Genomic DNA, 22870 nt, shown 5'->3' on the forward strand with positions numbered 1-22870 from the left:
CTTCTGACGAAGGCCGAGGCGTAAATGAGTAAAAATATGCAATTTTCGTAAGTGTGCACGCTCCTTCATTTCTTCGACTATATATATATATATATATATATATATATATATATATATATATATATATATATATATATATACATATATATATATTATACCTGGTGGCGAAAGGAGTTCCTGTCGTAAGAGAGAGGGGGTGATGATATGTCCTATGAAAAAAAAGAGCCGCGCGCGTTTGCGCCGTGAGGCTAAAGTTGGTAACTCCGCATTAGCGTTCAATAAAGTGAAGCTAGCGGTTCTGTTATAGTTACATAAAATGATTCGCGTATAATTGCTTTTAAGTCTTTTTTAATAAATCAATTAATTTGTACTGACTGGTGTGCCAAACTTAGGCTGCATATTCAAGTTTAGGCCGAATAAGTGTTTTATAGAGAATTAGTTTGAGGGATTGTTGTGCATGTGGAAAATTTCGTTGGACATGACCCAGTGATCTGTTAGCTTTGCTTGCTCGGTATGTGGTGTGCGTGTTCCAGGTAAGGTCAGATGAAATATGATGTGTAGGATATGATATGGTGTGATATTGCCACGCGCATGTTACTAGATTGCGCTGGGCGCTTTCATTAATGGTCGACTTGTATACGCCACTGTGAAACAGAGATATGATATGATATTGAAACATCAAGTTCAAAATCGCTAATCCTTCGATGTCATTAAAGTTTCCTGCATGAATGGAGCTGGGAGAACGGCCCTCATCATTTCTTCCGCACGTGTAACGGGCCACACAAAAGAAGCAATCAGTGACGGAATTCCCGCTTAGTCCGCATTAAATCCGTGGAATTCGGAGGACGTGGTGCCTTTCGCATCTGCTTGCGTAATCTTTTTTTTTTTTCAGTTCCCTCTTAATAATCTGCTCAAAGTATTTTTTTTTCTGTCAAAGATACGATGCTATTATGAGCCGTATTTTTTTTCTCATCAGACTCCCGAGAAAAGTGGTTTTGAAGGGATGATTCTGAAATATCGCCCTTTTCATAAAGACATGAATGTGTAAGCCCTAAGGCCTTAAGAAAATTGCGGGAAGATCTAACACAAGAAAACACTATTGTCTGAAAGCCCTCCCGCCGTTCCTTCGAATCACTATTTTGGGTCCCTTCCTTGGAAGTTGAACAACTCCTTTTGAACTTTCCAACGACTGTGACATTAAATTTCCAGCTTATTCAAATGTCAAATTCTTAATCGAAGTGCTCAGCAATCCGTGAGCGCCGCTTTTACTTCCATTTCCGCTGTTCGCGTTTCTTCCAAGCCGGTAAGTGATTCCATCCCCCTTCTGCATTTTTCATTTCCCTTTCTTTCCTTCGTTATTTCTTTCTGAAGTCTTCCCTTCCTAGATATCATCCTTAAGCTCGGCTTTAGGAAGCGGCTCCGCGGGTCTGTGAACCCAAGGTCCAAAATTACCAGAAGTATATTCGTAATCCACTCCGTTTGTCTTAATTCTCAAGATAGTCCGCTTCGGCGGTTACAGTGGTTACGGTGCTCGGATGCTGACCCGAAGGACCCGGGTTCGATCTCGCGGTGGTCAATAGAGGCAAAATGATAGAGGACCCCCGTGTACTTAGATTTAGGTGCACGTTAAAGAGCACCAGATGGTGGAAATTTCCGGAGCCCTCCACTACGGCATACCTCATAGTCACATCGTGGTTTTGATACGTAAAAGCTCATATATCATTATTACCTCTCGAGCTAACTGCACCCGTTTTCGAAGGTAGACAAATTCTGACTTTCTCCATGGCTCCCAATGCGGCCAGTGCCTGGCTTTTCTGGGAAAAAAAATGTTAATTAGTATCTGTCGCACAATTTCGTGTCTAATCACTGCCTCAACTTATTTCGTTTCGATGTTTATTCCCGGGGAAACGCTTAAACGCTTAATTACGTCGTCCCTACCTTCGGGCAATTTTTAGTGTTTAGCGTGAAGCACTCGATGTAGCTAGCAGATTACGCTTCACTTTAATCAATCTTCAGGCTACAGGAGTTTATTGATATTTCTGCCTGCACAACTTGATCCCCTACTCCAGGTTTTTGGCACTATGCAAGTACAGACCTCAAGATACCCCTCTGGGACTGGCCGCGTCAGCGGTGGGTTTGTCCAGGAAGGGCACTGGACACCTTAGCGCCGCGGACAGCAACGAAACTAGCGTCTCCTCGATGAGTAGTTCCGATGAAGACTTTCATTTTGTACGAAGCCGTAAAGCGAAGCAGAGAAACATCGGCTACTCCCTGTTTTCAGGCAAGTGAACGCTACTGTCCAATCGGAAAACCGTAGGAATTACGACTATTTTTGTAGCAGAACTCACTGTGGACGACCTCAGGCGACTAAACAGACAGTCTCTCTCGGCGCTGGTCGAAGTGGCCATGCAATTTCAAGTAACCGGCGTGAAATTACTCACGAAAGAAATGTACAAATAATCAACGTTGCAGGTGAGTCCACACTGAAGTCATTAGGCAGAAATTACTGAACTTTATGGCTTAAAGCCCGCTTTTATATGACGCTACACAGTGCAAAAGTTCTGGACAAGATGAACGTTCGAAGATATAGAAAAAAAATGCTAGCCCTGCACGAAATGGGCAGCACAGTCACAGCCAAACCTCGAAGAGCGGCCTTTCCAGAGCCCGTCCTAAACTCTCTTGGGTAAACTTATACAAGTACACATGCGAGGTATCCACTACGCCATAAATCGTAATTTTTGTGTAGTAGGAAGCACCCACTATGCCACTCTTCGTCTTCCTGCGGATAAACGAGTTACCCGCTACACTTCTGTGAGGCATTATGTGCACTTTATCGATGCTACATGTGGCTGATGACGATGAAGAATTGTGGCTGGGCACTTTGGAGCGAGTGCGAAGCATTCAACCACACACTCGTTGCGCAATTAGCATTGTGTGTCGCCTGGTTGTTATTTTTCTCTTCTGCCACGCTATATTACATGTGTTAACGCGATTCCTTACCCGACATGATGCCTGTATATGGTCCTTTTGCAAAGGAGTTTCAAGCACCAACGCGGATCTGTGGTAGAATGCTCAATTGCCAAGCAGAAGGCCCTCTGTTCAAATCCCAACCGATCCTGGATATTTTGAGCGATAGCGGCTACGGTAACTCGCGGCGGCGGCGGCGGACAACTACGGCACTGTTGTTGTGATCTCATCACAAATTTCGTAGTAAAAAATCCTTGAGGAGAGTGTGTCGCGGGAGCAAACGTTTCGACAATTGGGGAGAGTGTACGAAGCATACATATACGCTCGCACACGCGATAAGTTATGCAGTGGTTGCCTTACAGAAGCCAAGTCCACTTGTCTAAACTTTTGCTCCAGCGATAACCCCTATTCAAGAATTTTTCACCACTCCTCAGTGTCATCACTACTGGTGCCATCTACAATGTGGACTTCTCTATTTCCAGCAGAGTTTTGCCGAACCTGAAGAAGCCAGTGGTAAATGGCATCGCACATGTATCTCGTGTGGGATAAACCAGATGTGTAAAAACTAACGTTTGAGGATTAATCTGTAAGCTCGCACAATAAAGCAGGCTACTATCGGTATCGTAATAATAATAATCGTTGGAATTTTACGTCCCAAAACCATGATTGATTATGACGGACGCCGGAGTGGAGGGCTCCGGAAATTTTGAAAATCTGGTGTTCCTTACAGTGCACTTACATCGCACAGTAGCCTCTAGCATTTCGCCATGCATCGAAATGCGACCACCGCGGCCCGGATCGAGCCCGCGACCTTCGGGTGAGCAGCCGAGCACCGTAACCGCTACACAGGAATACTCCCGGTATCCAGTACGACCGCTTATTCGAAGGCCACTCCAATGACAGAAATGTATGACTCTTGGACACGTGAGCGCCGTGCATTTAAACACGCCGACTTGCTCGGGCTGCACCAAACCTCACGCTTCTGACGCTTGTGCAGCCATGGTCCACAGGTGCCTCGATTGCCTCGAGTCCCATGTCGCTTCGTCAATGATAACGAAGAAAGCCGAGATGTCAATGCAGATGCTGCGAAATCGTCCTTCTCGACGGGAAGCTGTTGCTGTCGTTATGGCCCGCTCACGCTAGCGGCAAGCCTGCCGCAACGGCGCGGTGCCGCAGAACGTCGGCCGTCGCCGCACGCGCGAGAGCTCTCCAACTTGCACGGCAAGCTTCGCCGGCTAACCTCCGAAAAATATGGCCGCACTGCCAACAGCGGTTGTCGTCCACCTCGAATATATCTAGTGGCCGCCGTGCGCTCTGCAGCGTGTAAGCTCCGAACTGATGCTTCCATTTGCTTTAGATTCATGTCCTTAAGCTTCGACAGCAAATTATTCGTGCCGATTCGGCGCCGTTTTTGAGAGCCGTGGTCAAATAATCGATGCTGTAGGCTTAGCGAGTCGAGATGGCCGTTTCTGAATGCTCGGAGGACATAGATTACGCGTTTGTTAGTTGTTTCTAATCCTCCATAGCAGGCGCCACTTGACCTGGCGCCAGGTTGTGGACACGTAATTTGGTTTCACGCGAGGCTTTTAACGAAGGACCGACTAAAACGCTCTATTGACTGCTGGAACCATGCCTGCAACGACGCGGACGACATCCGCACTTCAAGCGTGAAAAACGCGGAGCAGAAAGCAAGCAGCTCGAACCATCCCGCGGCAGACGCACACGACGCAAAAAGCCGAAGGCAGACGACGCGGCGCGCCGTAGTCATGGCAACCGCTCCTCCGTGGATGATTGGCCACATCGCTCTGCGGCAGCCGGAGAACGGCGCGAAAATGGGTCTCGGACATATTCTCCGACGGGCAAAGAACAACTGACGTACGCAAACGAAACCCTTTGCGCACGGCAGCTTCAGAACGGAAAACGGCAAGCGGCGAGGTGCCGTGCTGCTAGCGTGAGCGGCCCACTAGGGAGATTCGCAAACTCGGTGTGCCACATGCGCGCTATTATTTTTCGCTACGCTTTGCTGACTTCGTGATTGTTACAGCAGTTGAGATACGTGTCGTCTGCAGCGAGTTCCGTCAGGTTGTTTCCCCGTTCAGATGTAGAGCCGTAGAGAGCCGGCGAGTGAAGAAACCGAGCGCCCTACGAGGCGATGGCACCCGCTCTTGCGCGGCACCGGAGTTAGCCGCACGTTTCCGACATGTTTTATGGGTTTTAAGTTAATTATTGCAATTATTTCTTCATAATTTTTGTTAAATATATTATTTTAGAGCTTGTTCGCTTATTTTAGCCCGGTTTTGAGCATTGTTAGCCATGCTATGGTCAGTATTGAGCGCTTTACTGTGGGAGTGACCACGCCACATGATATCGATTGATGAACGACAAGTCGGACCCCTAAATTACTACGCGCTTTAAAAAAAAGCGCCGATTTCTCGATCAAACGTATTTCACATCCTACGGCACCCCCCTCATCTGCACCTTCGTCGAGGAATGTCCGATTCGACCTCCGAAGAAAATAATGCACCAGACGCATGAATACCGAAGCAAGACGCGCATTGCAAAAGCTGCTGCCAGAGCCGCAGTCAAAGCCGCGGCCGTAACCAAATCGACTACATTAGACGCAGCAGACGTTGGCCCGGTGAACCACAGAGCGGGCTTTCGACGACTTGCTCGTGAAAGGCCAGGACATCGTCGCAATGCTTCGGTTTCTTAGGATACTGCACCCATGCTCTTGAATAGGCTGAATTCTCCTACAGCCCGAACTGCTCTGTAAATGTCGGGAACTCCTCAACGTAGAAAAAGAGCAACATGGCACTAAGCTGTTAAAGGTTCGCGTTCGACCCCGGATTGTGACGGCCGTATTTTGAGGCATGGTGGGTTTTGGGTTTACAGGGGGCAGGCGCTTTGTCAGGCTTTTATGCCTTTTCGCCGGTCCCTTAGGCAAATTGTACCTTACATGTTTTTTTTTCTTTTTTTGCTTTTGCCTAAAAGAAACTTCAACTTCAAAAAATTCAACTAAAGACAACTCCAACTTCCACTTGATCTGAAATGCAGGGCCGCTCCTTCAAAGTCCTGACAGACCATGGTAAAATCACACGTAGTCAGACTTAGTCCGTGCTCACCCAGTGCATTGTGCCTCGTTGTCGGACCCATGGTCAGGTGCGCCACAAGTGATCGGTATTCGCAATGACCGTAGACTGTCACGCCACCAAGCGGATGTCAGGAGAAGCCCCACGAGGAGGGTCACCAGACGACAAACCGGCTGGCAGCCGTTCCCTTGTTCGGCCGTGCTAGTCCGATTGTTCAAGGAAAGAAACATTACGACTTCGCGTGTTTCCTGCATCAGTGAACAAACCGCGCCCTCCGTGACACGAGAAATCTGATTCGTTCTTGCGAGACGCGATTTTTTCGTGAAAATACGTGGCAAGTCGTGCTTTCAAATGATAGCCCACAGCGTACACACATCAGCTTCGCGAGGTTTTCTATTGCCACGTAGGGTTAGTTAAATGTTTTCGTCTGGCCTTTTCAGTTGAAACTCACCCTGTTTTACTTGCATATAGCATTCGTCAGTGTTCTTGTAGTGCATGAATACCATAACATTGTTCGCGGGAAGTCGCGCGGGCTCGCGAAGTGCTCTTCTATAACTGAGCAATCACAAATTGGCGACACCTTAAAATGCGGCGCTTTATTCTTTGTCAGAAAAGCTCTATTACGAATCGTGCTAGCGACGTTTCAGTCATTCGAGGACGCGTCCGCTCCACGGCTATCGTGGAGCGAGCGCTCTGAACGCGGTGCTTCACCTGTGTTATAGTGCCTAGAATATACTAGACACTATACCTGTGTGTTGCTTTCGCAGTCAGTGCTACGCCGCTTCGTTTTGTACGTTTGCTGATAGGTGGCAGCACACTGCACGCGATTTTCTTGTTGAAAGCTTTCAGAGCAAGATATTCTCCGAGCCCAGACGTTTCTCTGATTATTAAAGGGACACTAAAGGCAAATAACAATTTATGTCAGATTGAAAGCCGAATGTATGACAACGTCTAAAACGGCAATAATATCAAGAGCAGTCGCCTACTTACCGAGAAATTAAGCTAAATATATCACACGACATGCACCACGAGCGGGCCATTTTGGAAGTGATCCCGATGACGTGAGAGCGTCGGACTATAGACCAGAACACAGCGAGTTCCATGCGCATCGCCATATTTGCATCGCGCGTCGCGCCATCTATCGCACACGCGACGAAACAACATGCGCGGGCTGCCACGCCAACAGACGCTACACAGAGCAAACGTGAAACCTCCGAAACTCAGCCCGTCGGAGAGCGTGTTTCGCGTCTTTTCTAGCCTGGACATTTTCGCTGATTTTATTGGAACATCAAGAACATCGTCCTCATGCAAGTCGACAATGTATACAGTACGTGCTGAGTGGGCTGCGGAAGCAACCTCGTCAGATACGTACGCTGTTACATTTGTAAAAAAACGTTGTCGCTGTAGTACGCGTGAATCGTGATTGAAGTGCAGCTCGCGAAAGAGTGAAACGATGTTTTGTTGCCCCATATTACAAGTTGTGCACAAATTTTCGTGAAAGCTCATCATTTCAGCATGGTCGCGTAATAATTAGAGTACGCTTTACGGGTAGTTTCGCGGAACGTAATTTTTGTTTCACGGGCGCTCTTACAATAATGCGTCTTGCTCACAAAAGCGTGCTATCAGAGAGTATAACCTGAAGTATCGTTCAGCGATCCCTTTTAGAAGCTACCTGCGCTATTTTATTCTTGTAACGATGGTGCTTTACAAGCGAAACTGTGCGACTCTTAGTTAAGCCGGTTAGCTACGCCTGCGACGTAAAGGACACTGGCGCGAGTACTGTTTACTTACGTGCCAATATATGTATTATGGGCAGGTGGATGCCTCGTGTAAATTTGGGGACATGAAACACTGAAATGAAAGCACGGGATTCTGGCCAGCTGTTGAGGAGCACCATGCCATTTATTACCTTTTGAAGACGATATCTCGAAGGCGTGGATGCCATCAAAAGCACTAAAGCTTAATACTACGTTGAAAGTGGCAAAGCATGCTGATTGCTTGTGCTTGAAAGCACTACCTTGCACTAAATTTTCGTCAAGGGAAACGCTCAAAGGTATGAAGTGCAACCCCACTGAGCTCGCGCCTGCCTTCAACCCAGCTGCGTGTCACGCAAATTAGGTTCGCAAAATGAAATATGTGGGCATCACACTGCAAAATACACGCTGTTAGTGTACTTACTCGCGCATTTTCACTCGGCTCCTAGTTTTTTGCTTGAATCACAGTTATCCACTCGCGGCGAAGCTGAAAACACCGCACCGGCACTATTTCCGTGGCGCGTCGTAATCGTCGCAGACAACGCTATTATCCTCTTGTTGCGCTGCTTGTTTTGGCATCCAAAGACGACGCAGTAGTGCCCAGGCGAGCTCTTATACGCAGAAGCGGCGTGAACGGGTACTTTTTCGCACTTTAAAGCCTCAGAACTGCAGCTTGCCCTGTTTACTTGGTGCAGCCCACGCGCGCCTTGGCAGCCCCGGTCAGCCCGGCGTCTGGGTGCGAGAGTATCCGCTCGGCTAACCAGCAGCCTGGGTGCGAGACAGGCGCGCTCTGGTATATACAGTTAATCACTAATAACTAGCTGGAATAAAAAACAAGAACCTTCCGTACATCAGGAGAGGTAATAAAATTCTGCTTGTTCGTTTCTGTTTGATTCATGGAAAAAAGAACCACTTTGGCGTTGCCATGGGGAACGGCGCGCGTGGTTCAAAGGTTCCGTTTTCGCCGAACTGCGCTTCGCCCGGCGCCCGGCTTCGCTCACGCGGTCGCGTCTCAGTGGTAGTTTCGCTATCGCCTACTGCCGCGTGCGTTTTGCACGCTTGTGAAAGTTGCTCTGACAGAAAGTTCGACAAAATGCCGCATGCATGTGGTGTTTACGGATGCCCGAATGGTGCACGCCGCCAAGGCACGCCACGCGCAGTAAAGGCAACAGTGACGTGAGAAAGACCCCTTTCATGCGGGTTAATTGAAGTGCGCTAACGCGATGCGGACCACTAAAACGTGATTTTATTTCAAAATAAGCACTTCCTTTGCAAAAAAAGTAGCACTACGAGGTTTCTGGACCGCTATTTCAACAATCAACGTCGACTTATTATTTGCCTTTAGTGTCCCTTTAATGCGCTGAGCCGTGCTCCCGAAAGGGTTGCAGAAAAGAGTGCCTCTTCCTCTTCAATCAACCACTTCCCTCTAATTGTAAACAGTGTTACGAGGAGTGGTCGAAGTCTCTCGGCGGGGGAAATCTTTTGGATTGATTTCAGCAGGTATTTTGAAAGAAACCATCTTGACGACGAGGATTTTTCACTGGACGTTGAAGGCTGTGAAAGCACCGAGAGTGACAGTGACGTTGAACGATCAGCTGCTAGCTCACGACGAGCGAGTTGTACTGCATGTCACCTCGTGCCTTAACGTTTTTTTCACGCTCTTCAGTAACTTTGACTGTATTTAATGTATAATGTCCTTGAGCGAGATCAAAATAAAAGCTTAGTTTTTCTTGTGAATTACGTGTAGCGCAAGTCATTGCGGATATTATAAAGCGCCGCATGCCGCCAACACGCTCGAGCTCGACCAGCGCAAGCTAAATTGTTAGAGCGGTGAAACGGCCAGTTACGGCTACGATGCACACCTCTGCTAACTTCACCTGTACTTCACCGGTACCTTCAGAACGGCATTTTTGTTCAACGAATTTTCGCAACGTCGAATTCTTCAACGCATAAGTATAAATGTTCATTCTTTTCGATATTCATGTTTCAGTCGAGCTGATCGAACCTGCAACATGCGAGAAAAGTGCACTGCGCGCGGCTAGAGTCTGAGCATGGCTGTGACACAAGCGCTACTCAATGGGATGTTGAACGCTTGCGTTCCGTTGAAGTAACTCCGCGTTCCTGATTGCGCAAGTGTAATGACGACGGCGTAATATGTTTGGAAACCATCAACACTTTAAGCATGCGGTCCCGTCCAGCAGCGATGGTGCTTCTCGTTAGCGGCCTACGCGACCTACTACTGCGGCAAATCCCTCAGGCAGGCTCCGTGTACGCACTACCCCGTAGTGCCGTTCAGCTCATACGTCAATTCTAGTTGACGTAGTTTTCTGTAGCACGCACTGGATTTGAAGCCAAATGTTAGAGGCCCGTGTAGTGTGGTATGGCAGTGGACGTTAAAGAACACGATGGTCGAAATTCCCGCAGCACCCCCCCCCCCCCCCCAGCGGCGTTCCTCATAATCATGTCGAGGTTTTCGCACGGGAAACCCCAGATGATCTTATTATTACCAGTGCACGTTAAAGAACCCCAGGCGCTCAAAATTTCCGGAGTCCTCCGCTACGGCGTCCCTCATAATCAGATCGTGGTTTTGGGACGTTAAACCCCCGATATTATTATTATTATATATTCTTATTATTACCAAAGCAAGAAACCTTCCATGATCGCAGTCATAAAATGCCCTTAAGCTGGGCGTCTATGTATGGCGCAGCAGCGGGCAAACGACGATATTTATTTAACCAATGCAGACATTATTCGGTGAGACGCATAACTATGGAATATCACCAGTCGCCTTTTTTTTTTTTTTTTTGAGAACCTTCACTTCGCTTCCGCCATTAGGGACGCAATCGCGTCATCGTCTGGAATTTGCGCACCGTCGCCATGACGAAGCAGATCTCGGCCTTACAGCACCAAGGCACGCCGAAAGCTGCCTGCAATAATCTTTAGGAGAACCGCTTTTGCCACGCATTCCGTGACCGCTTTGTTCTCTCTTTTCTTTTTTTTAAATTTTATTTCCGCCTGTCTAGCGCAAGAAGCGTGCCTCGTGTCTTTTCTACCGCTTATCGGCGCAATCTTGGTTCGATGCGCAAAGCTTTCTGGGTAACGGCGTGATATCGGCGGTCGCCGGCAGAATATCGCCATCCATCGCGGCCGTGCGTGCGTAGTTTGAAGCGTCGTCGCGCATTTTTTTTTGTCTTTTCTTCCCGCGTTCGCTTTAGAGAACCCGCGTGCAATCTTTTAAGCGGCCGTAATTAGTTGCGGCTTTTTTAAAATCGTCTCACCCGCCGTCATCCTCGTCTAACCCTTCCTTCGGAACACGTCAGCTTAGCTAATCTCATTATCGCGCGCGTGTTCTACACTAATTGGCGCCGGGACATTAGCCTCCAGCCACGCTTATAGGGAACCGAAGCCATTTTTCGGGGACTAAGCCTACCTGTTCAGACCACCGCAAGCGGCTTACCGAAGGAGAGCCGGCGACAAGGAAGCTACTTCTGGAACAACGTGTAGCCTCGGCGTCGTCTGCTGTCACGTCGTCTGCCCCCATAGCCATGTCCTCGTGTCTGCGACAGTCTGTCGACGACGGATGCATCTTTTACATGGACGACGGTGAGTTCTTCTTTTGTAGTTCGTTATCTAGACTTGAAAGCTATTTCGGGCAGCCCGACACCTACACGGCTGTCACCTAAGAGGTCTAGTCTGTTCTTTAGGGCTTAGTTTAAAGATTTAGTTTAAGCTCTGTTACTAGGGTGAAGAATCTTGCGCACGTAGTTTGAGACACTTGATACCGCGCGAGCGATGCCGTAGACGCACGTGCAGACGATGTCTTTGGCACGGACATACTCGTTGTGAATGCGATGATTTTGAATGCAATATTCTGTAGCGGGCTCGCTCTTATATTACTGCGATTTAAGACAGGTGTTTAAGCGGGATAGGTTATTGTCTGTCATGTGACAACTTTTTTTTTTGCGTCAGTCACACACGTGTGCCTATATTTGTATACTTTTCTACCTTTGCACGTGGCGACGACTAGTTCTTTTTTTTTGCGGGCATATGGAGTGAAGACCCTCGACATTTTTTGCGTTATTTCGATATTGCTGTATTCTCGGTATAAGCGACAATTTACTTTCAAATGTATATAGTTTGATGATAACCTCGCCGATCGAAATACTGCATTGACTCTGTTGCATACTATATTGATATACGGTGTTCATTTCCTTGTTGCTTCGATATTTTACCGTAATAATGCGTACCGCGTAGCATTAATATATTTCTATAATTTACCTAAATATATAGCCATGACATCTCTGATTTTTCTAGCCACTGTACACGACATGCGCATGTCCCGCGAAAAGCATTCTTTCCTTTCTGAACCAAAAAAGAGAACGAGTGACATTTTGAGAGCTTCCTGCAGCGAATGCGATAAAGGCCTCATTTGCATAATCTATGCATCTCGGCCCACTGTCATTAATATTCAGAGACGCTCAGCCTCGCTTTCATTTTTAATATTTACCCTGGTACGCGTGGACGTCATTATCGCTGAAAACAGGCTTTGCTATTGTCGCCAAATATAATGGGCGTTTTCATCCCTCTTCTTGTCACCCCGAAAGATAATTACAATTTCTCTCAACTCTGATACTCGCCTCTGGTAACGCTGGCGTGGCTAACGTAACAGATTCTCATTACTTCAATTTGCCTTCGAGTTCTATCTAATTATGACACTGAATCCCCTTGATGTGTAACGTATGTATCTCAAGCAAGTTTACTGACATTTCATTTTTCCATGTCAAGAAGAATAGGAGTCACGTACGCCTCGGTAAACAACGTAGCATTAATTTCGACTTCACATGCGCGTATTATCACATTCTGCACGCCCTATCGTATTTCGCTACACAATATTTTCTGTTGTTGCCGTGACCCCAGCCGAATGGTAATTCAGTTTCGTTCGAGATAGCTTCGAATAAATAATAGTTCTCTCGTCTTTTTATGCTTCTTGTTTTAGGAGGGGTGGCGGTAAAGAGCTGTAGGTGGAAGCTAATCAATTTTGATGGCGTAGCTATGAACTACGAACCACGCGGAATTCATCAGTCCCACCCGCATGCTGTCACACACGTTGGTACACATTATTCTCCCATTTCAGTACGGGACGTTGTTTCCCTAGGATTTCATCACGCTGTAACCCTGTGATTCCATCGAGAGTGCGTTTGTTCAGGCCACGTGTGCGTTAACGAAGTATACGGAAGTGGTCGAGTGAGTGGCGATGCCTTACAGAAACTCACGAGGACTCTGAACATGCTTAATTACAGTATTTCCTTTCTCTTTTCTTTTTTTTTGTTAAAACGTGTATTGGTTCGTATTAGTGACGTCCGCGCTTCTGTGTGAACCTAACGTGGCGTTGCGTCAACAAAGGCAACGTCTATTTAGATAGACTAATTGGTACTATCAATTCGCAGAGCATCGGACGCGTTATCCGAAGGTTGTATACGTTCGGTCCCAACTGGCGGCAAGGTACTTCCCATTTACGTCACAGTTACTACGCTACAGTTAAAAGACTACAAATTATGTCTCCTATGCCTTCTTTGCTTCGTTGTCTGTTCGCTGAATTAAGTTGTCTAAGAAAATAAGCGAGCTAGCCCTTGACTCCTTCATCTTCCTTCGTTCACGTAAATATGTGTATATCTATCTGCTTGCTTCATTTCATTCAAATCAAATGGTCTCAGACTTCAGCTTGAAAAAAAAAATGACTCCGAAAAGGGTTGCTCAGGAATCGCTTACGAAGCCTGGTACAACTTGGATTGATTGATTGATTGATTGATTGATTGATTGATTGATTGATTGATTGATTGATTGATTGATTGATTGATTGATTGATTGATTGATTGATTGATTGATTGATTGATTGATTGATTGATTGGTTTCGTCGCTGAACTGCTCAGGGCTGACGGTTGTTGTGAGGGGCTCATCTCGCATTAAATTTTGAAGCTTTTGAGATTCCTTTGCATGCACAACGTGCAAAGCTTAATCCTTGACCGTTCTTTGTTTCTGATTTATCGGGAATGGTCCACCATAGACCAGTATCGAACCCAGCAAGGTCCTGATTCTGACGTTCACTGGTTTTCTGCTTGGTGCCTGCGATACACTGCTGTAGCGGTATCCGTTGGGATTTTTGTGCGTGACATGTGGTGATCGGGACCCGCGAGAAACATCACGTGTGTTTGTTTTTTTTCTTTTTTCAACTTGTTTACTATTTCGCTAACACTCGAAGTGAAATAGGCTGCTGGAGGCGTCGCATCTACGTTCTCTGCACACTCATCTTTGGTGAAACTCGTGTCCGTCCTGCAAGCATACGCCCACACAAGCACGCACACAGACGCACACACGCGCGCGCACAAGTACTACATACACATACCAACACGCGCACGCACATGCACCCGCGCACACGCATGCACACATACACACGCACGCGCGCACACACACATGCCCACACAACCCTTATTGCAACTAGAACAGACGCACAGCGAAACGACCGCTCCGGCCGCGCGCTCAATTTTCACCCGCGTTCAGCGAAAACCTACGCGCAGCATTCGCGCCTCGCCGAATGTATTACGAGGAACTTTGCGGATGCGTGTATTATACGGCCAGTGTGTAGCTCGCTCGCAGCATTCGTGTGTTCACGCCGCGTGCGCCCGCCCGCGGCATGGAGCGAGCTTGTTCGAGCGAGCCGCCATTTTCTGGCTGCGACGCGTGGAATCGCTTCGTCACCGTCGCGTGTAGCTGCACTATAGCGAGCCGCCTGCTCCGAGCGCGATAGCGCAGCGCCGATCTGTTCCCGGAGGCAGTCGGCCGAGCGTCCACGTTGCTCTGGGCTCGAGATTATTGCGTGCACTGCTGCGAAATACAGCGGCATTATACCGTCTCTTTTCTTTAAGGAGTTGCGAGCTGGGCTTCGGTCAGACAGATTAGAAATGCTGAAGCGGGCCTGATTACCTCCTTCCCGCTCAATATCAACAATATCTGGGGTTTTACGTGACAAAACCACGGTGTCGTTATGAGGCGCGCCGTACTGAAGGGCTACGTATATTTCGACCGTCTGGTGTTCTTTAACGCGCACTGACATCCCATCGAACTGGCCTCCATCGAAATGCGACCGCGTGGCCGGGGTCCAACGCGCGACCTTCGGGTCAGCAGCCCGAGCATCGTGACCACTGCTCCAACACTGCGGACGACTATTCGTAAAAGATGTGCCAGATAATGACGTACTTTCACGTTGCTGTCGTCACGCAAATTGCGTATTTCAGGAACAGTGATTGTGTTGCAGCCATGCATCTTCTTCCTGCTTGCCTAGGCATGCATAGTATTGTATTGCAAGGGAGTGGGAAAGAAGGTAAGTGAGCGTGAGGAGGAGAGAGAGACTCTAAAGAGTCTCCTGAAAAAACACGCCCCAGTGAACAAAAAGCGATGTACATGAAAACGTTACGAGATCTGTTAGGAGACATGAACGAAAGTTAAGGGGGTCATCTCGCTTGTAAAGAAATATTGGGGATGGCCGATATTTCACGTCATATCAGTAAGCAGACATTGTTTCGAAATGGTCATTTATTGCATCGAACACGTAACCGATGGTTTTACTGCACAGCTTTCTGAATTGAATGTCATGGATGAGCAAAGCGCGGTCGGGAACCACAGGTAGTGTAATTAATTTTAATGTGTTTTTCGGGTGTATAACTAGACACAGCAAAGTTTTGAGTAACCGGAAATTGCGGAGACCTAGATGTTTTCGTCCATAGAGTATCGAATACCTGATTATGACGATTACGACAAAAACTGCAACGGCGGTTGCGTGCAGCGCTCTCACAGCCACGCGTACACTTTACGGGAACGTCCACGCGCCGTGGGTAACCTACATGGTCCGCGCTGCACGCAATTATTAGCAAGGTACCCGTGTGTATACACGAGCTCTCGTGTCCATATGGAGTGCAGCACAGCGCTGCTGCACGCGCGCTCGGCAATCTCGGCCGCCCGCATGATTCATGGTGGACGTCGTTCCGCGAGAAATTGAATCGGTTGGACAGCGTGGCATATTGCGAGAGTAAGAAAGTTTCTTTCTCGCTTCATGGCTGAGAATGTTAAATACGGGCGAAAGCTTGTAGCGGGACACGACGCTCTCCATTTTTCTATACGCTGCTGTATTCACGCACATGGTCTTTAGTGTTTTTCGTTGTTTTGATTGCGAAGCTGTATAAGGCTAGGTGAAAGCAAAATTCGTCTGTGCTCTGCGCGCGAAAACTTCGGGCGCCCACAGGATGGACCCAATTTCCGGAGCCCTCTCCTGCGGCGTCCCTCGGATTCATGTCGGGGTTTTGGAAACCCCAGCGAGTATTGTCATTAAGGCGAAACCCTTAGATCCCTCATCGAGCGCGAAAATTTAACGTCGCCGTCATCCGCATCCCGAGTCGGCGGCGTCAACACGAGTGATGCTAAAAACCTGTCACGTGATCACAGCACAATATGACGTCATCATGACGTCACAGATCGCTACATTTTGATACGCAACTATCACGTCATCATGGCGTCGAATACCGTGACGTCACATCATGACGACATCACGTAAGAGGAGAAGAAAGATGAAGCAAAGGCAGAAAGATTAACCAGACGCGCGTCCGGTTTGCTATCCTACGCTGGGGGATGGGGATTAAGGGAGAGAAAGAAGGGAGCATACAAAAAAGAAACAATGCACGCGAGCTTAAAGAACACAGCTGCGTTTCATGGTACTGGACTCAGGATCTCAGGCATATACGTTCCGCTGTAGGGAGTCGTGTCATGGTGCCTACTGAAGGCTTGCAAGTACTGGACACAGAACATCCAGCACTTGTTGTACGGACTCAGCGTAGGGGGATTTCAGCTTGCCGACGAACACGCGAAGTGTGTCCAACAATGACTGAAGCACGATGATGGTTGGTTTGTCTTCTTCAGGCAACTGGTCAGTCGGAGATTCAGTGCGCACTGTTGCCGATGTGCAGTGTGAACCTGCATGTCGCTGCGACTTCGCCAACGTAGGCCAAGCTGCATCAGTTGTGTCCATGCCTTCCTTGTTGTTCTGCTTTGCACCGGCCGTCGACGATCTCTGTGACTGTGGCTTCGGCAATGGAGGCCAAGTGGAATCTCCAGGAACTGCGCGTTTTACTGCAGTTCGTTTCGTGCCGGCCGCGAAGGGTCCGGATGACAAGGGAGTTGGTGAAGTAGGGCGTTGAAGGGGCGCTGCAGATGCACAAGTATTGGTTTTCTTGGATGCACGTCGGCGCCGATTTCGCCGCTTTCTGACTGTTTCGGCAGCCTCGCGATGCGATGTATGGTTCCTTGCCATTTGTTTCAATACAGAGATTTCTCTTTTCATTTTTGGGCACTGTTTTGAGGAAGCTTCGTGAGGTCCATTACAATTCGAACACTTGAGAACCTTGACTATACAAGTGTCCGCAGAATGGGTTTCAGCGCAGTGAGAACATACTCGCTCATTTTCGCATACGCCTCTCACGTGACCTAGCTTCATGCAGTTGTGACATTGTAGTGGCTTCGGCACAAACGGTCTCACAGGGTGTCGGAAGTGACCCACCTCTACGTACGAAGGTAGAGAGTTACCTTGAAAATCTACTTTCACGCAGCGTGAGGTACCCAAACGGGTAACCTTAGCGATAACGCTAGCTTCATTAGCTGGCTTGACAAGGGCAGACAAGTCGGAGCTGAGTATGGTAGCGTCAACGTCGTAGATGACGCCGGCGACGACGTTGGAGCCCACAGGGATGTAGGAGCGGACGTTGATTCCATCCAGCTCTGTGACGTTGCGTAGTACGTTCAGAGCGGCAGCATGCGAAACATCAATCGCCATGACATTCTTACTCGGGTTCACTCTGATGTCGATGATTTCATCTGGCACCAGTCCCTCGAGCAGCGTCGAAACAGATTGCCTGTTGAGGCGCTTCATGTTGCCGTTGGGGACAGCAGGCATGAAGATGATGGTGTTGGCCTCCGGCCTTCGCGGCGCTTCTTCATTTGGTACGTTCGGAGATGAAAAGGGCCTGGTGTTGCGCCTCTTCGCCTTTCGGCTTAATACAAGTTCGAAGTAGTCATCAGATGACCCCTCACCTGTCAGTGAGTGGACATTCTTGGTGTCGTAGTCGCAGTAAGGGCCCGTCCGCTTCCTGGACGCGGCCGCCGCTGACGCCGCAGGACTTGGCAGGTATCCGTACTGGTCCGCGTTCATCGCCGATGGGCACAGTATAGTAGCCTTCACGGGGTGCACATATTATTGCGCAAAAAAGGCAAGCGCTACTCGAACAGCGTTCCGCTAGGCAGACACTTCGTCGTCGTCTCAACATCACGTAACACCGCCGATTGACATCACGTAACACCGTCAATTGGTCAAAGGTGGGTCGATCACGGAGGCAGTGCAGAAAGCGTGCAATGCCTCTGGTTCTGGAGGCATTGTGAAACCACGTTAGGGGCTGAAATCTTTCGGAAGAGGGCAGGGGAGGACAATACATCGAGTGAGAAGAAAAGTAAGATGGCTTTCGCTCTTCGAGTCGTCTTTGATGAATGAATAAGGGACCCTGGCGAGTTTTTTGTAACCAGAGACGCGCAGTGGGCGCTCGGTGATCTTTTTTTTTAGTGGACCTAATGAACTGTCTGTAAGATGTGTTCTTATTCATATTACAATGGGCTGTTACCCGACGTATGTTAATTTTTTCTAAGTGCATGTCATTTTATAGACTAACCACGGTAATCTGAGTGACCGCCCTATATATGTTCCGGAATTAGTGTAGATAGATGTTGCTTGTACGCTAGTGATCGCACGTGTAACTAGCGCTTTTGCATATTTGTTTGCTTGTTTGCGTGTTTATCAGATATCATCTTCGTGGTGCTGGGACAGCCGGCTCTAACGCAGCCTGGCTTCCCGTGTTTTCACGTTCAACTAAAAATCAGTTGCACGCACCTACACTGGGCCACCGTACCTTTTGCCGGGCACTGCAGATACTGGCAAAATAAACGTTCTCGGTAAAGCTCGCCCTCTTCATATATCATGCTCAAGGCTCGCTCGCCATGGACTTCGTTACTGGCTTCGTCCTCAATTATCTAATTGGCAGCTCAGCATATATTGTATCGACAGCTGCACATTGTGGCCGAACTCAAGCACGTTCGCTCCCCCTCCACGGTGGTCTATAGTGGTTATGGTGCTCGACTGCTGTCCCGCAGGTCGCGGTATCGAATCCCGGCCGCGTCGGCCTCATTTCGATGGAGGCGGAATGCCGGAGACACGCGTACTTAGATTTAGGCGCACGTTAAAGAACCCCAGGTGGTCGGAATTTCCGGAGCCCTCCGCTACGGCGTCCCTCGTAATGATGACCTGGTTTTCGGACGTAAAACCCCAAAAATTAAGCACGCCCACTATAAAAGGCGGAGAGAGAGTGGCGGTTTCTGGTCTACAGCGCTCACAAAATGCAACGTGTAGATGTAGGGCTAATTATTGCGCGTTTCCACTGTCTTTATGATTTGTCAAATTAGCGAAATACTGGCTACTGCACACACATAAGAGCCAACGTTACCTTTAGTGGCCAAATTCGTAGCGACGCCCCGTGGTCATTTCTAACAAGTGTGCGCACCATTTCTTACGCTTAATGTTTAGAGTAATAATTGTTTTGGTTTAAATCCCGAAAGCACGATATAATTACGAGGGACGCCGTAGGGAAGGGCTCCCGGAAATTTCGACCACCTGCGGTTCTTTAACGTACACCTAAATCTAAGCACGCGGGCCTCTATATAGCATTTTCGCCTCTATCCAAGATGCGGCTGCCGCGGCCGGGATTCGATCCCCCGACCTTCAGGTCAGCAGTCGAGACTGTAACCACTGTACCGCCGCGGTTGGTCTGCGCGTCTCTGGTTGCCAGGGTATAATGTAGAGGCACGGGGACAGAATAGCGAGTTTTGCTTGTTTGTTAACGCTTATTACGATTGTTAAGCTTAAGCCTCTGAACATCCGAACGAGGGTTGTCGGTTAGCATATGGTCCATGGTTGCGAGGGTATGTCAGAACATAGTCCACACCGTATACGCTAAGTGTGAGATGTCTGTCTAGCTTGCACATCCAATTAAGCACTTGAATGCGTTGTTCTTTGTGTTGCGGAGACTCTACGATGACATGCCCCGATGATGCGTCGGAATAATGACGGCGGTTGCACTGTGGGGACGATATTCCTTTCATGCGGCACAAGAATGACCAACACGCCCACAACTTATACCACAGCCCCCTTGGCATTTTCCTGAAGATGCTTTCCTTGAAGGTGCCAGAGGAGGTTACGTTGCGGAGACTCCAGAGGCGTCTTTGACTACCTCTGGACGCAACAGTACCGCTGCCCATATATGGTTCATCGTGCACATTTTGTGACGCCCCAATCCGGAATGTGATTGTGCTACGCATGTGTTGTGGACTTGTACAAGCCCGTACTCATGCCTTCTTCGCCACGTCCGTGCGAAGAAGGCATGTATGGAATGTATGGGGAAGGCAATCCTCCCCATACATTGACTTCGTAGGGTGGGGGGGGGGGACGCTGCGATGAACCTTTGCCCCCCCCCCCCCTAATGGGGAACCCTGCGCACGCCTATGGTTGTACGCCATGTGTTGGCGCACTAGTAAGGATGTCGCAAAACTTACCTTAAGTTGCGAGGCACGCAACTACCGATACCAGTCCTCTGTCCTGCCTTGCTGAACAAGTACAGCCGACACCATCTTTTACATACGACTGATGATTTAATAACGTTGAATAATGTGTTTAGGCGAGCGTGACCAGATTGCAATATAGGCGCAATGCGTCTCTATGTGCGCGGAGCCTTGAACGGGGATGAGCGCGCACTCGTGTGATGTATCACCCGTGCCTTGCCCTCACTGTCGTACCGGCGTCTGTCGTATAAGCCATCATGCTCGGCCGCAATAACGCTCACATACGACCGAAAGCAAACGTGTTTTGTAACCTCTGCAGAAAGAAGGTCATGAGGCCAGATTTATATTTTTTTTTCGCTGTATTTCTCCGTGCACAAGTTATTACGATGTTTCTGTTTGCGTCATCTTCTTGTACAAATCCTCATAATTTGTGACTGAAGTACAGGATGAAAACTTTGGTATACCCATGAATATCCTTAAATGTGAAAGATTTGCTGTCAAATGTCAAAGAATCTATCTATCTATCTATCTATCTATCTATCTATCTATCTATCTATCTATCTATCTATCTATCTATCTATCTATCTATCTATCTATCTATCTATCTATCTATCTATCTATCTATCTATCTATCTATCTATCTATCTATCTATCTATCTATCTATCTATCTATCTATCTATCTATCTATCTATCTATCTATCTATCTATCTATATAATAGCGCAGCACGCGGCCTGGAATTTACAATTAATTATCATGGTCAACTAGAAATCGCTCGCTCTTCTCTCGCCTAACGACGCCATAAACCCAGTGCCACACACTGTGCCATACACCCAAAGTTCCATTGCTCAGCCATTGCCATTGGCTGATTTGAGCGTCGTGGGCTGCGTAGTTACCGTGGCCGCCGCGAGATGTCGCGACGTGCCCGCGCGCGCGCTAGCGTTCACACTGAAAGTAAGCCGAGCGTTCGAAGAAAAAACAAAGAAAATAAAGTGCTCTAAGTCATGACTGGCACTGACAGAGGGACGCATCTTCTGGCCCCCTTTTCATGCTCCTCCCTGCGTAGCTTTCCACACGTGTTCTGGTACGAAAGGAGAGAGAAACCACTTAAAGCGCGCGTGAAGTCGCTGTAACTCCGCTCATACTTGACGTATTCTAACAATGTTCGCGGCAGTCGATTCGTGATGCAGTAAACACCTCTAATGAAGCAATTCGATGATTACTTGAAAAAGCGTTGCAGGGCCCCTTTAAGACATCCTGTGTAATAACTGCCATACTGTAACATGACTTCTCGAAGCAGTACTTAGTACGAGTCCCTTTTAAGGGGACAGTAATGAGCAAAACGATTTTTCTCATATGAGTAAAGTACTCTTTTACGATACCGAAAGCACCACGCTTGCTGCGAGAAGCGAGAAAACGCGCAAAAACAAAATGGGGGTGGCGACGCCACCTTGAAGTTTCCGCACCTTTCGCCGTGACGTCACGTGTTTTGACGGCGCCTGCTAGGCACTACGTAGTTCCTAATCGGTAAAAATGAATTTCATTGTCCTCTGAGGCGCCATAGACTTAACACAGCAAGTTCGGGGTAGTCTGGTTGAGCCAATGGCACCAAAATACGATAAGTACACTTTGAAATCCGTGTCGTCACGCGGGGAGATTTCGGCGTGAAATATAAAAATGAAACTTTGAACTTGACTTTCTCCTGTACTAATAAACGTATGATGGCAAAATTAACGACATTAGTGTTCTCCGAGCACAATTTATTGATCCAGACCAATTCATTGTTTCTTTTAATGTCCCTTTAAACGATTCTTTCGGTGCATTTCTGCACCGAAACTGTAATACGTGAAATAATACGTGAAACGTAATATGTGAAACAAAACTGTAATACGTGAAATTCAGCTGTTGCGTGAAGCATCTTCTTGCGTGTGACGTTCTTGTGATTACACTGGGGATGTAGTTCTTGTTCCGTCTTTTTGGCGCTGTTTTTCACTCGTAATCATGAACCAACCAGTCCAAATGCGTACCCTACTAAAATTGGGGATGTGATTCGGGGTATAAGTTATCGGAATCCTCACATTGTGAGTCGCCTCACCACACAGCTAGGCGCGGTGTTGTCCATCGGGCGGGGTCAAGGTTCACCGGAGCGTCTCCCCCGCTCTCCCATCCTCCTTGTTTGTCAAGTCTGAAAGAAGAGTCTGGTGCCGGGTCGATTTTCCGAAGTGCGAATGAACGCAGGTGCCGCGATTGATGAAAGTCAAGCGATAACGCACTTCTTACAGCGGCCTGCCCTTGGTCCCCCGCTTTCCGGGGATAAGTAAACGGTTCTTGGAATGCAACATTACCGATGTTGGGCAGC

At 48.1% G+C, this 22870-nt stretch overlaps 1 protein-coding gene across 3 annotated transcripts in view; it reads left to right on the forward strand.

The window, feature by feature from the left end:
- The first annotated feature begins 10929 nt into the window (after positions 1-10929).
- Positions 10930-22870, forward strand: part of LOC119405335 (ELAV-like protein 3) — a 198153-nt gene continuing 186212 nt past the window's right edge. Inside the window, exon 1 of one of the 3 annotated variants that reach the window (XM_037672169.2) lies at positions 10930-11413. In XM_037672169.2, coding sequence (XP_037528097.1) covers positions 11356-11413 — 58 coding nt within the window. In that variant the 5' untranslated portion in view covers positions 10930-11355. The remainder of the gene's footprint in view (positions 11414-22870) is intronic. The other 2 variants (XM_037672168.2, XM_037672170.2) reach the window with 2 other exon arrangements.

The sequence above is a fragment of the Rhipicephalus sanguineus genome, chromosome 9 (genome assembly GCF_013339695.2).
Source record: "Rhipicephalus sanguineus isolate Rsan-2018 chromosome 9, BIME_Rsan_1.4, whole genome shotgun sequence".
Taxonomy (NCBI): Eukaryota; Metazoa; Arthropoda; class Arachnida; order Ixodida; family Ixodidae; genus Rhipicephalus; species Rhipicephalus sanguineus.